The 14,474-nt window shown below is 37.6% G+C and overlaps 1 protein-coding gene across 3 annotated transcripts; it reads left to right on the top strand.

The window, feature by feature from the left end:
• Positions 1–1,659: 1,659 nt before the first annotated feature.
• On the top strand, positions 1,660–9,156 carry gtf2a1 (general transcription factor IIA, 1). Of its 3 annotated transcripts, none has more exons than XM_079474177.1 (10): positions 1,660–1,731; positions 3,979–4,080; positions 4,209–4,353; positions 4,697–4,761; positions 5,933–6,008; positions 6,500–6,633; positions 6,745–6,846; positions 6,990–7,226; positions 7,330–7,419; positions 7,679–9,156. In XM_079474177.1, exons 2-10 carry the CDS (start codon positions 4,000–4,002, stop codon positions 7,784–7,786), a joined length of 1,038 nt encoding a protein of 345 aa, XP_079330303.1. In that variant the 5' UTR covers positions 1,660–1,731; positions 3,979–3,999; the 3' UTR covers positions 7,787–9,156. The 3 variants fall into 3 exon arrangements, with proteins under 3 accessions (XP_079330303.1, XP_079330301.1, XP_079330302.1); XM_079474175.1 differs by having other exon boundaries at positions 1,660–1,912; XM_079474176.1 differs by lacking the exon at positions 1,660–1,731 and adding an exon at positions 2,570–3,032.
• The last annotated feature ends 5,318 nt before the right edge of the window (positions 9,157–14,474 follow it).

Below are 14,474 nucleotides of genomic sequence, written 5' to 3'. Positions count from 1 at the left end.
TGTTTCATCATTTGCACCCTCTCTTAATTCAGAACCTGTATGACTTTCTTTCTTCTGCTGAACACCAGAATATATTTTCAAAAACGTTGATAACCAAACAACACTATGGACACAAAACCACTTCTCGTGTTCCAAAAAAGGGTCAAATACAGGTTTTGATCTACATCACGATAACGGGATTTTTATGTTTCTGTGATTTATCCCTTTAAGACAAATTGTGTTTGGGAGTGGCTAATGACATTCAGGTTGCGGGAAACTGGAGCTCTATTCATAATTAAAGGCAACACAGGCTTCATCAGGAGCCACCAGCTCCCTGATTTCACTCTGTAGTATTGAAGCCAGATCTGTTGCTATGCAACTCCAGGAGCCATAAGCAAGCAATCTGTACTTGATACATTTTATTAGAGTCCTTATGAAAAGATTACAAGTATTTTAATACCTTTACTACTTTTATACACCAAGAGGATATTTTCAGTTCCCGAAGGATGAGAAAAATATTTGTGCTAAAATTGTTTCAGTTTAGATGAAGTGTCATGAGATAAAGACTATGAAATTAATTTTAATATTTGAGACCCAAATCTTAGAGATAAAGGAAAACATTTTATTGATACCCTCGTACCACAGGGTAAACGTGTCCGCTTTCTGTCTCTCTCTCCCTGGAACACAACTTTCTAGTAAGATAGTAAATGTTTTCATTCCCATACCTACAATTTAGAGAAATGGAAACAATGTTATTGATATCATCACACCACGGGGTAAACGTGCCCTCTTGTGTGCTCACTCTGTCTCTCTAGAAATGCCTACACAACTTATAGTATATCAAAGGTACTAATTCCCCTATTTAATATTTTTTTAATTGTTAACCTTAAAAACTTTGACACCGTTTGTCTTTCATAATAATTTAATAGCATTAAAAAATCATTGTTTAAAACAAATGCATAATAATTTGATACATTAATCTTGAAATATACATTACGGTGGTTGGAAATTGAATGGTATGCGTTGCCCTCGTGTGGTGGAAAATATAACTACATAGGACTTCTTATACTAAATGAAACCATTCTCACATGCGAGAAGCGCATAATAACCATAATGTGCGCAGACCGAAAAACATTATGCTACAAAGCATGTATTTACTAACACGTATATATTTATTTCGTGTTTTCTTTTGTGTTGAACGTAAAAAACAAAAACACGTAGAGCTCTTGTGGTCTCACCCCTGATGGCCAGCTGCCACATCTGCAGTGCAGAAAAAAACAAGAAACAACCTACACGCCCATATAAAAATGCCATATCAAGATGGTTAACTAGACAACAGGTACAAGTGTGCTTGTTGACGCACTCTTGTTAAGGCTTTTATTTACATATTTAAATGAAACGGTCCAAATAAAGATCTAGTTTCAGTCTGAAAAAACAATATAAATAAGCGTGGCTTATAAATTACGTCTGACTTCTCGGTTTACGTTGACATATACAACGGCTTTGATGGCTGGTCCGGGAACAGTCTCTACGTCAGACCTTCATATATATATAACATTTATCCAAGGTCGTACTGATCCAGGATCTGAAGACTTAACTGTCCTGTATTACGAGCGTCTTGAAATCTCGCGATATTTCGCCCAATGCCTGCTTGACCCTGCCCTGTGTCTCGCGTAGCTCAGTATATAAAGGCAGAGGACTGAAGAAGACGGACGGCTGGGGAGCAGCAGCCCTGGGACTGTGATTAAGACCGTAAACAGCTGTGTTTTTATTTCTAAAACTTAGACCGGCAACTTTTAAACAATCGTCTTCTGCGTTTTAGATGTTTTCGTTGTTTTTTTAAATGCTTTTTGGGGTTCTTGCTTGATATTTGCTGTGTATTTTTCCCCCCACTGCGCTCATAATGGCGAGCTCGGCTAACTCGAACCAAGTGGTAAGGATCAGACAAACGGCACTCATACTCTAAATCACACACGTGTCCAAGCATTGTGGCTAGATTCAGAACATTTTAACCAAACCCATACTTGGCAATTTCAAAAATAAAAGATTTTAGCCGGACACGTCAAATCTGATCCATGTGAGCTCTGTGTAAGGAAGTGTGTGAGTGTTTAGTGATCGGGGCATACGGCTGCACTGATCCGTTAATTCTAAACAAAATGCCGTGAATATGGTGACGACCTTAAAATCAAGTTATGATGTGCTGGAACATTTTTGTTTAACTTTAACAACGTATTCCCGCGGTCGTTTAAAACGTGTTGGATGCGGGAAATAAAAGGTAACCTGGATATACGTTATATAACCAATAGTGTAATTCGATATTCTCGTATGCTACTAAACCGTCTTTCCATCCCGAGCGCTAATCGGAAAGATGTTACGACAGAAAATACGATTCACGTTACACGTATTATGTGAACAAGAGTCTTTGCTGTGTGCGTATGTCGACTGCCATGTTCGGAATTTATCTTCCTGACCATTTCATTTTTCGAGTATCGAGTTGCACATTTCCCCCTAAAATACAGAAAGTCATGCACAAAAAAAACCAGATATGACCCGACTTTCACTATAAAACCTCTTAATGGAGTGTTACAGTGAAGGCAAATGCTGTTTCATCATGGCTGCCGTCGCCCTTCTCTGCCTGTGTGTGTCTCTCTCCGCCTCTGACCCTCCTTCTTCCAGGCGCCTGGTTTTATACAGCCATACCGACGCTCTAATATAGACTGCCCGGGATGGGAAGGTGCTACCCAGCACTACGTCACGGCTCTGCATATAAACACCAGACTGCGCTTAAAATAGTGAGCGGACGGGCCACGGACAGGACATGACACGGGCTGCGTGCTCGTATATAGGGTCGATCCGCGTTTTTAAGCCTCGAGAAAACGTATTCGTGCTGGCGTAGCTATTGGTGGTTTTCAGGGGAGAGAAATGTATTTTCTCGGTTGTTCTGAAATGAACTGCGTTTGAGTGACCGCTGTCTCCGAGATTCAGTGGCTGTTCACGCGTGATTAAAGCGCTACAAATAGATCCATTGGGTTGCGGATCGAGCAGGACAAAATGTACGTGTTACCGGAACGTGATGTATCTATTTTTAGAGCTTCGGCCCCTGTCCACGCAGTCTTTATTTCAGTTCACTGCAGAGTTGCTTCTCTAAAACAGGAAAATTAATCGTGGTTTTATTTTCGTTAGAAGTGAGTTAACCATGTGCCGGCGGATTATTCACCGTATTCGTGTTGTTTAACTACAAAAATATGCTTACGCTATGATGACTAAAGCCAGACCTTGATAAATTGGTTGTTTTGGCATTATTTAATTCCTTAAATGCGACGGAATTGTAAAATGGACAACAAAGTTAAAGTGACTATATAAATGAATGTACAATGAATAAAGAACACACTCGTTATTTGCAGCTCTGTATAAAAGTTAAAAACTTAGAATTACATGAGCCAAAAAGCAGATGCCTTTTAGAACCAAGTGCTTTGTTGGTCAAATGGTGCCACTGAAATGTCCAAACATTACATTTTCCATTAAGATTTCTGCATCACGTTGAGCAGGACACCTGCTGCTGTGCTATGGTTGAATTGACTTTCTGTGTGCTGTGCATTAACCCTTTCACGCAAGAATCAGGACAACCCGAGTCAGGATTATTTTCCTGTGTCAATTTAGACGTCCACTTGGGTGGATGGTATGCTTTCTGGTTTATAACTGAAGAGATCATGTATTAATCATAAGACCCAGTCCCATCTTTGTATCTGCTTCCGGGGCATCTTCAAAGGGGTGTCTTTTAGGGTCAGAGAATGAGAAAAACAACAGATTGTTACGATGTGACGTATAGGGCAGTGAATGCACTAGTGTCCCCTGTAGTTGTTTATACACAGTTAGGCCATCTGAACTCATGCATATGCAAGGTTGACTTTTTGAACCGTGACTTCTTGGCATGAAAGGGTTAATCTGTGCTGCTAAATTAAAATATGAGCGGATTACATTTGTTTGCTTTTATTGTAGCCTAAACTGTATAGATCGGTGATGGAGGATGTTATTAATGAAGTCCGTGAACTGTTCCTGGATGAGGGAGTGGATGAACAGGTCCTAATGGAGCTTAAAACGGTAAAACATTTATGTTAAAAAAATATGTTTATGCATCTTATCTGTATTTTATCTACGTGTTTTGATCATTGACATGTTGGCTGCTTGAATAGATGGTTAAATTAAGAATGCATCTTGTTGCACTGCAGCTATGGGAGAATAAACTGATGCAGTCTAAGGCGGTGGAAGGCTTTCACACAGAGGAGCAGCAGGCGCAACAGCAGGTCCAACAAACTCAGCAGACACAGCAACAAGCCCAACAACAGCAAGTGCTTCTGCCCCCAGCACACCACGGTAAAGCCCAACCTCAACAAGTACATTATACTAATTAAAATGCTGCATACAGCAAGCATTACTTTTACCGTATTAATCTATTACGTTGTGGCCCCTTTTTAATATTACTTAAATTTGAGTCTTGAGGGCTTCTAAACAAGTAGACTTATCTTGAGCTGTACAACTTGGTTGACTATAAAACTGACTTAATCTCAGGGGTCCTTAGGCTTGAATGACTTAAGATATTTCGAAAGATGACTTTTCTAATGTTGATGATTCTCTGTGTGATGGATCATAGTTTTTCAGTGCAGTGGATTAGTCTGTTGCCCTCTGTGTATAAATGGCACATTTGTCTCCATTTCAGTTCCTCAGCAGCAGGTCATTGTTCAGGATCCCAAGCATATCCAGCACATGAATGCAACAGGAATGGTAAGTGTGGAACCCCTTCATAATTATATTGCAGTTTGTAGCTAATAATGTGGACTTGGTATAAGTCGTTTGTTTGTAATCATCAGTGTTAGCTTGTAAGCCACCAGAAGAACAGAGGAGGATGAGGATGCCAGCAGAATAGTTTAGACTTGAGTTTTTGACTATAAATTGGATTACACAAAGACAATTCCAGCAAGGATATTGTTTCTCTTGCATATCTGTCCCAGAACTTTGTTGTTGTTTAAATAGATGGCAGCAGGTTGTTTGCACACGTTGCAGAATCTGCCATTCTGGAACGACACACCGTTTTTATTATTAGAAGAAAGATCTATCAGAAATGTTACTTATATCAAAATATTTAATCCCTTAAACAAGTGTTAGTAGATTGTGTTGGGTTTAGCACCATAAGAAATTAAAAAGTTTGAGTTAAACCAAATATAGTTTGAGCTTTTAGCAAAAACTATATAAACTCTGACTGCCATTAAACTGAAACATTCTCCCTTCTACGTACCTGAAGTGTGTTTTTCTGTACACTCTTAAACCAATTGTTAATGCGTTGGCCTTAAAGGGATACTTCGCCCAAAAAAGAAAATTCTGTCATTTACTCACCTTCGAGTTGTTCCAATTCTGTATACATTCCTCTGTTCTGATGAACACAGAGAAAGATATTTAGAATTATTACAGCCAAACAGATCTTACACCCCATTGACTATCATAGTAGGAAAAATTAATTTATCATTTTGTTCTGTTGAACACTAAAGAAATTTTGAAGAATGTTGGACAGCAAACATTTTTGGGGCACTTTTGCACTTTTGACTACCACCTATTTTTTCCTACTAGGGTAGTCAAAGGGTTGCAAAATCTGTCTGGTTGTAAACATTTTTCCAAATATCTTTCTCTGTGGTGATCAGAACAAAGAAATCTATACAGATTTGGAACAACTCGGAGGTGAATAAAGTACGTTATTTTTTGGGGGGGGTTAAGTATCCCTTTAACTGAACCCATCACTGTGTCTTGGGACAACATGTTTTGTTACTTTAAACACACATCATGTTTTAAAATATGTTGTGTTGAAAGTATCACATATTGTTAAATAAATAAAACCAAACAATGTGTTTCAATCCTACAAGAGTGTAGGTTCACTTATGTTTAAATATCTTTGTTCCACTAGAGCGCAGCAGCCACAGCTGCAACATTGGCATTACCCACAGGTGTAACACCATTTCAGCAACTCATCACCCCTCAGGGTAAGAGATTATATTCTGTGATAGCTAAACCAACAGGTAAACTGTTATTTAATGTTTATATTGGAGAAATCTGGCAAATAACTATATTTGATTGCCTCTGCTTAATCTATGTTTGATGGTTTAGTTTAGTCCCCCTCGTGTATGAGCCTGTGTGACTTTGCTTGTTTTATATGCAATAAAAATTAAAGGGGGTTAAAGCTTTTACGTCTCTGAAACATCATACTAAAGTTGTGCGAGAAGTAGGCTAAATAAGAAAATCTGCGCTTGGTTTCCTTGGTCCTTGTTTGGACCTTGTTATTTAGTTTAAGATTTAATGCTTCAGCCTTTTTTCTAAAAAGCAGAAAAAAGGTGTTTAGAATTTATCAAATGATGCCCAATAAATGAAATACAGAATTGGAACACTGAAGGTCACTAAATTGCAGAATTTGTGCTTTACTGTTTCTGTTCGTAAAATGTCCCCTTAAAGTTTTTGTATTTCTTCTATCCTCTAGGTCAGATCCTGCAGGTGGTCAGAGCTGCCAATGGGACTCAATACATCATTCAGCCCCAACAGCAGATGTTGTTGCAGCCACAGGTTCTGCCACATATGCAGCCTGGAGGAGTGCAGGCCCCTGTCATACAGCAGGTTTGTGTTTCTTTATTTTAATCTGAAATTTAAAGCGCTAAGGAAGATACTTCCTCTATAAGACTGAGAGGATAACTAGAGGATACTTTAATGTTCCCTCTGTTTGTGCAGGTGTTAACACCTCTACAGGGGGGAATTTCTCAGCAGACTGGAGTTATCATTCAACCCCAGCAGATTGTTCTCACTGGAAATAAAGTCCAGCAGAACACACAGGTCAGCATAATCCTTAAACTTCAAGCTTTAAAAGAATATCTCATACATGGTGCCTTTTGTTGGTATCATGAGAGGTTGCTATGATGCATTTGCTGTTCTCATCAGAAAATGCATGCATATATTGAAACTGTGTGTGTCCTTAGGTCTTGCAAGCAACGGCCATGACAGCACAACCCGTACAGGGAGCTGCACAAGTACAGGCTCAAGCGCAGCCTGCACAGCAGGAACAGCAACAACAGGCCGCTCAACCTCCCATGATGCTCCAGGTGGATGGTGCAGGAGACACATCCTCAGAAGAAGATGATGAGGAGGAGGAGTATGATGAGGACGATGATGAAGATAAGGAGAAAGATGGTGGAGAGGACGGACAGGTGGAGGAGGTGCGTGCTTTGCGGAGTGCCTCTGGTGCTGGTATTGGTCTAGTCTTCGTACAGCAAAGAAACATAGTCATGGTTCTAAGTTGTTATTATTATTATTATTCAGGAGCCGTTAAACAGTGGAGATGATGTTAGCGATGAAGAAGACCAAGAGCTGTTCGACACAGAGAATGTGGTTGTTTGCCAGTATGACAAGGTGAGTGTGAAAGGTGACTTGGATAATTCTAAAGGCTTCTACAACACAATTCTGTAAACCTGAATACAAGTCTTAAATGTTATTTATTTTATTGTAATAATTTATGAAGTTCCATCCAATTCCCCCCCCCCTTTCATGTTTATTAGATTATCTAATTTGTCTGGTTTCCAGGAAAAGGAATTTAAAATGAGTACAGGGAGTTTGATTGCAAATGACCCGTTTTCTTTTAATTGAAACTGACTAAATACCTTTGCTTCAGATTCACAGAAGTAAGAACAAATGGAAATTTCACCTGAAAGATGGAATAATGAATCTGAATGGACGGGATTACGTGTTCTCCAAAGCCATTGGCGATGCAGAGTGGTAAAGGGCAAAGATCAAAACCCAAAACTGTCCACTGTCAAGGAAGGACACACCGAGACCTGAAACTGTACATTTCAGGTGAAATCTTCTCTGATCGGCGACTGCAGAGTCTCAGTGCTACTGTGCTGTTTGAATGATATCTGCACAACATTATGTGCCATCCAATTATTATTTTTTTAAAGATCGCCCTTTCTTTCACAAGAGTCCCTAACCTTTTATTTACAAAATATATTTCCCCCTCAGATGTATGAAAGCGTATTTGGTGCAGGGAGCCAATTGTAGCGCCTAGCGCTAACCGAAAGGTCTTTTCCTGGTGTGTTAGGATGGCCTTTTTAATCCAGTTTTAAGTGTTTGTTGGTGATTTTCGTAGCAAGGTCCATTTAAAGCATATCGTCCGATGTCGAGATCTTTCAACCCATACAAACACTAATGCAACCGACAACAAGCAACCAAGACCTATGTACCAATTGTTGAGATGAGAGTAATGTCAATTCCACTAAATGTGTTTGTGTGTCTAGGATTATTTTTTCTAACTGTACTCCGTGTGTATGGTGCAGGTTTGGGCCGTAAATCGCAGATCTTGTATTCTTCTAAATCCTGTGTGTTTGTATGTGTTTGCGTGCAGTTACTGCATCAGATGTCGATGAAGCGCTCTGTCAGGCTTCCCACTTTAATTATGGTCAGGTTTATTTTACACACTTGTTTATCATATTTATTCCTGAAGCTCAGGCAGCGTCGTGTTTTGGGGGATGAAACCGAACTGTGCTCTTATGAAAGAAGTGCTCCTTTCAAGTCTGCTGGGGAGGATTTCAGCATTTTGTGCATTGCAAATATTTCCCCATCCATAAGAAGTTGTGTGTAGTCTGAGCTTTAATCATTTCCCTTACAGTCTGATGTTTTTCCTCCTGTTTGTGTCCTGTTCAGCAATTCAGAGTGCGGTTCTTCTGAAAGAATGCAAAATGTTGATACTAAAGCTTGTTTTAGTTCTGAACAGCTTGTCTCTTTGGCTCCGTGTCAGTTTGGAAACATTTTAGTGTTGTTAATTTCTTATGCTCCTTTGTTTTTGTGCCTTTCAGATTTATTTTAGATATCAGGTCTTTGTCTGAAAAGAGGAGAGCCTTTTAAACAAATCCTATGGAGTGTAAATTTCGCTTTGCTTTTTTTATGTAGCCAGTATTTCAGAACTACTGTCTGGGTTACATGAGGGAATTTACTGTTTATAGCTTCATGTACTGTTTTACCAAAATGTTCTGTCACTGATTTGCATCTCTATGAACGCTGTTTTATGCAAGTAGAGATCTTAAGCCGTTTGAAATCCATTAAAGATTTTTTTTTGCCTTTGCTGAATTTTATTAAAGCACTATTAAAATTTGACTTATTCTTGAGGTGTGTTTACTTTTTGCATGTGGTCTTACTGCAGTGCTGCTGACGTTTAGTGCTTGTCACAAAATCAAACAGGTTTTTTAAAGTTTCATTAACAGGTTTCTTTTTTTAGGCCTTAAGCGTAGTTTTCACAATTACTTTTTTTAAAGGCCTTAATCTCGTTACTGTAATGGTCTAAAATATTTCTATAGTTTTTCTAAAAGATAAATAAAATTATAATTAGTCATCAACATAATAGAAAGTATCAATGTGACTTTTTATTATAGGACACTGAAAGTAATGACAATCACTATTGTCATGAATGCAATATGATAATGGAATATTAATCTTTAGTAGAGAAAATTTGTAAACCTGGTAGCTATCCGGTATGAATTGAAACAAATTCAAGCTTAATGTAAAATGCGTGTGCTTGTAAAGTAACATTTAAAGAACTATGTAAAAATGTTACAGTGGATGAGAATGTCGGTCATGGACACTTTCCAGTATTTCTTCAAGTTTGTTATACATGAAATCTGTAATTTTTTGCTATTTTAATTTGCATACATTTCAAAATAAGTCATTTTAAAACATCTAGTGGTACATCCAATTAGTTTTTTTCTGAATTTAAATGTGACTTGTTTAAATGACAACGTGCAGAAAATAAGATTTTCAGTAGAAAGTGCAGTAACATTTGTGAAAAAATTACTTCTATGTTAAATTATTCTTCGTGAAAGGTAGAGAACACAATGATCCGTTTTATAGTGTTTTTGTCTTACTGAATTGTTTGTATATGGTTTTGTGAGAATGGCCTATATATCTTGATTTTAAACATTTGCAAATTGAGATCATCTAAAAGAACCTATAGCATACCTTGCTTTTACATGTTTCTGGCTTTACTGTGCATGATTCATCTTTGCATGTTACGAAGAAAAGCGGTAGACCTAACACTTAACAATGAGGTTCCATTAGTTAGATTCCATCACTTCTGAAATTATTAATCTTCTAAAAATAACACTTACTGTATAGATTTTGTTTTGGCAAGTTTTTAGTAAGTTTGAACTTTATTCTGTTAATACAATTTGTAGACAGACAGATATATATATATATTCAATTGAGTGTGTCAGTTGAGAACCGCTTATATGCCTGACAACGTCATGTCCACTAGGTGGCAATATTGACTATAAAACAGTAGAAGCTGAATGAATGACCTAGAAGATCAGATTTAAAAGAAAAAAACGATTAAGTATGTAACTGTTTATAAAAAAGAGACCTAAATAACTTCTAGGCTATAAATATAAGGCCTGGGTTGGCCATTTTCCGCATGTCTCCCTTTAACGATCATTACGCTAAATTTGCCTCAGGCAAGAGAGAAATGCTTAATCTGCAGTAAAACTCCCCGAATCAGCATTCCACTGCTGCTGTTGGAGCTGAACTTCACATAAATACTCATCTCACTCCTCAATCAAGTTATCTATATATAAAGAAGAAAATAGTTTTGTTCTGGAATTTAAATTAGACGTCACCATATGCTTATGCAGTTTACCTATAATAATGCAAAAGATTGTCTGAAAAACAGGTATATCTGGGTCTTCCTGCTTTTAGGCAGTCACAAATATTATACTTTTCAACAACTACAACCTCATCACATTATTGTGACAATTCACAGGTGGATAACCTTTAAATAGTCCCTATTACAAATTTAAGCGTGGATTGCAAAAAGAAATTCCTACATTTTATTCCTGATCCATAATATAGTTCCTGTTCTCTGCCCTATCCCTTTCATTGAAAGTCATGCTGGTTTGTTTATTCGCGATCTGTGTTTATATGCTTAGTTAATCTTCACCCATACCATTAGATTTATAATGGAGAAGACAGCTGTGTAGAAGCCTCGGTTTATTAATGTTCACGCCTACAACAACATCAGGAGATTATGATTTTATCTCCAGCCCTGTCTTTAGTATAGTGATGGTGTGGAAGCGGTAACCCTGAGCTTTTATTTTAATCAACTACCCCCACTTTACAGCTCTTCAGTATCCCTTGACACCTGGCAGCTTGTTCACATATGCCGTGGATTGAAGTGTGCAGATCCACATGTAGCCTACATGACATATAACACAATGGTTGTACAATGAAATAATTATACTTTCCAAGCAAAAAATCGTTAAGAAAAGTTGGTTTGACACAGCAATTATCATTGTCCTTCAATTTAACCGTTGTGGGCATTGTTAATGGATTTATTGATGAAAAATAGAAAGATTGTTTCCATTCCATTCTGGGGCCTCATTTATAAAGTGTGCCACTATGCTGAAAGTAAGAATGTTCCATCTCTGTCATATTTCAAATAAGTTCCCATTTAAAGTTTGTTTTTCTGGAATATTTTTTCACTGCATACTATTTTTATGATAGTTGCAATTCTCTGCAACAATAAGAAAATATTTGTTTTGGCAATTACTTTTTTGCAGGTTACTTAATTTGGATATACAGTATTAAGCAATACATGTTGTATAGCAATAATTCCACAATAACTAAGGTTATCTTATTTTTGTTCTCTAGACGTTCACAGAAGTGTTCCAAAATGTTAGAAAATTATCCGTGAGAAATTAGACCAGTTCCATCTGAATGGTGTAACAGATATGCTGGACAGTTTAATGTGAGATTAAAGATATTGTCTTGCTAGCAAGAACGGTACGACTAAAACAGCAGGGCTCGACGGCCCGTGGCCAGCATGGGAGATCATTGCGCCAGTTGAGAGAACTGTGTCGTCATGGAAAATTACAATTTGTACGTTTTTAAGACGTGCCTATTTAAATATTCCCAAGAAGATGCAAAAGAGGACTAGACTCTTCGGTTCTATGGAAAGCCGTTTGGGTCATATTTCGCCATCAACCAGACGCCTGGTGTTCATATGACGCCTGCTTTTACGGCGTTTAAGACGTACAGACGCCGTAAATTACGGCGTTTAAAACGTACAGACGCCGTAAATTACGGCGTTTAAGACGTACAGACGCCGTAAATTACGGCGTTTTAAAAGCAATGCGAAACGCCGTTCATTTCGCCGTTTGAACTTCCATATTACGCCGTAAATTACGGCGCTTCCGTGTAACAAAGACGCCGTAAAAAGCGGCGTTTTTTATAATATTAAAATCAGCCCCGCCTTTTCTACACAGTCCAGCCCCTCCAATGAACACAAAGACATGTGTAGTAGAATGTCGATCTGAATAAGTGTTCCTGTTTTTAACTTTATTGCGAATAATGCTTAGACTTTCATCATGTGTTATTTTTACATTGAGCGCGTTTATCCTCCTTTTCGTTTATAATAGTCTTTTGAACGAGCACGTTCGTGACACTTTGTGGGTTTATCTGACTTCGAGCTCGTTATGATTGTCATCCGCGGTGGCGTAGTGGACTGCGTGCGCAGCAGCGAAACTTCATCCCTTTTAACGATTGGAGTTCGACTCCGCGGTCCGACCATATTCTTCATTCCTTTTGAATTGTTCTATTGAGTCGTGTTTTTAAATGTTGGAGCACTACCTGTTGCTGGCAACTTATTAAATGACAAGAAGCGCTTAGTACAAGCCAACGGTCTAAGGCCTTTATGCATGCAATAGCTGCGGGCTAAGTCTGCTACTGTGGCTGTTGTCAGTATGTTTTTATTGAATTAAATTTTTCCCATCTACGAACCCGTTTGTATTTCCATTTACATATAGACTGCATATGCTGCATGCATTCAGTATAAACCTCTATAAGATTTTGACGATCAAAAATCTTAAAATGGAGGAGATTGTTCACATACAGAAACAGTAAGGGAAATGCTGACCAAAAAAATATTGTTGCGTAATTATTATATAGCAATTTTTAAAGGAAAATATAGGCCTGTTTTATAACTTACTTATTGGTAAAGACATAACAATCAGCAAAGGTGCAATAACGAAAGTTGCAGGCATCTTAAGCTAAATTGTCAAACAATAAAAGCCAATTAAATAAATAAATAAATTAATTAATTAAATGAAAAATAATGTACACACAGTCGCCTAACTGGGCAGAACGTAAAAGGTATGCAACACAAAAGCACTGGATATTTAGGTTATTATATGCTCCATCCACATCGAGCTGAGTTTCTTTATTGAAAAAATACGTGCTTTGACGAGTAAAATAAATCATATCTAAATTCAAGTTTGTTTTTCATTCTCAGTCTGTTGATGCCGGCTGCGGAGAAACGCGCTCTTTGAGACTCCCTACATAAATACTGCCTTTCTTTAGAAGTTGCTAAGCGATCATGTTTGTTAAATCGTTTTGTATTTTGGGATGGCTATTTTGACGAGGCCGCGTTCACTTATCATAGTTTTAGTGTGGGACTTATGCATAACTGCATTATGTAAGTGATTTTTTATTTATTTTTACGAATAATATATAACTCCCTTAACTCTTATTTGCTTAACCAAATTATTTAGCCTTAATTATGCGTGCGTGTTGTTCTTTTATTATATTTATATAGGCTATTATATAATTTAAAGTAATGCATTAATATAATGAATTTATAAATGATTGCAAAATTAAGATGTGTTATTCCAGAACTGTATACTGTACATTATAAAATAACCCAACAGACTACTCAGATCATTAGAATCAAGTCAGTTAGAGATAACAAAAGTTGACTCAAAACAAGGTTCGTCAGCGATAAGACCTGAAGCCGCAGGCATCAGATGCTCTTTAATTTTAGCTACTTTTACATCCAGATTAAAAACACAACTAGTCGTTCATTTGTCTTCCTTTTCCTTCCGTTGCACATTTGATTTCCTATTTATTGTAATTTTCTATTCTTAAGTATGTGTGATTTAAAAGAATTAACGCTTTTTGAAGATCTCTTTTGCATTATGTATCCTTCTTTTTTTGTACTTTATATATAAATCACCATTAACTGTTTGAAATGTGCTATATAAATAAACTTGCATTGCCTGTATGTATGTAAATCATTAAATGGACGCCAATTGACAACAAGCCTACCCCAATTCTAAATGTACTGCAAACTCTTAATTTGATTGAAAATAGATGCCCTTACGATCTGATGTGAGATCTGATGCGCAAACAAAGTCGTTTTTCATCGTGACTTTAGTCAACATGGCGGTATCGATCCCTATAACATTACCAGTTACGCAGCATTTGTTAAAGCGTATTACTCAGCGCCGCCGCTCCCACCAGGCGCATCTGTGCGTAGGGGCACCAAAAATAGCCTAATCATTTTTCTAACCTAATGTTATTTCATTAGGATATAGAAAAATCATAATGGAATTATGCTTAGGGCACCAAAAGGGCTAGCAGCGGCACCGGTA

Source organism: Barbatula barbatula (genome assembly GCF_947034865.1).
Source record: "Barbatula barbatula genome assembly, chromosome: 15".
Classification (NCBI taxonomy): domain Eukaryota; kingdom Metazoa; phylum Chordata; class Actinopteri; order Cypriniformes; family Nemacheilidae; genus Barbatula; species Barbatula barbatula.
Note: the sequence above shows the minus strand (reverse complement) of the source record. Positions and strands in the feature narration are given on the sequence as shown.

Excerpts from the sequence above, each read along its gene's own strand:
- gtf2a1 (XM_079474175.1), top strand. The coding sequence starts at position 1,883 with ATGGCGAGCTCGGCTAACTCGAACCAAGTG. Across the intron at positions 1,913-3,978 it reads CGGCTAACTCGAACCAAGTG|CCTAAACTGTATAGATCGGT; the intron begins GTAAGGATCAGA and ends CTTTTATTGTAG. Across the intron at positions 6,847-6,989 it reads AAGTCCAGCAGAACACACAG|GTCTTGCAAGCAACGGCCAT; the intron begins GTCAGCATAATC and ends GTGTGTCCTTAG.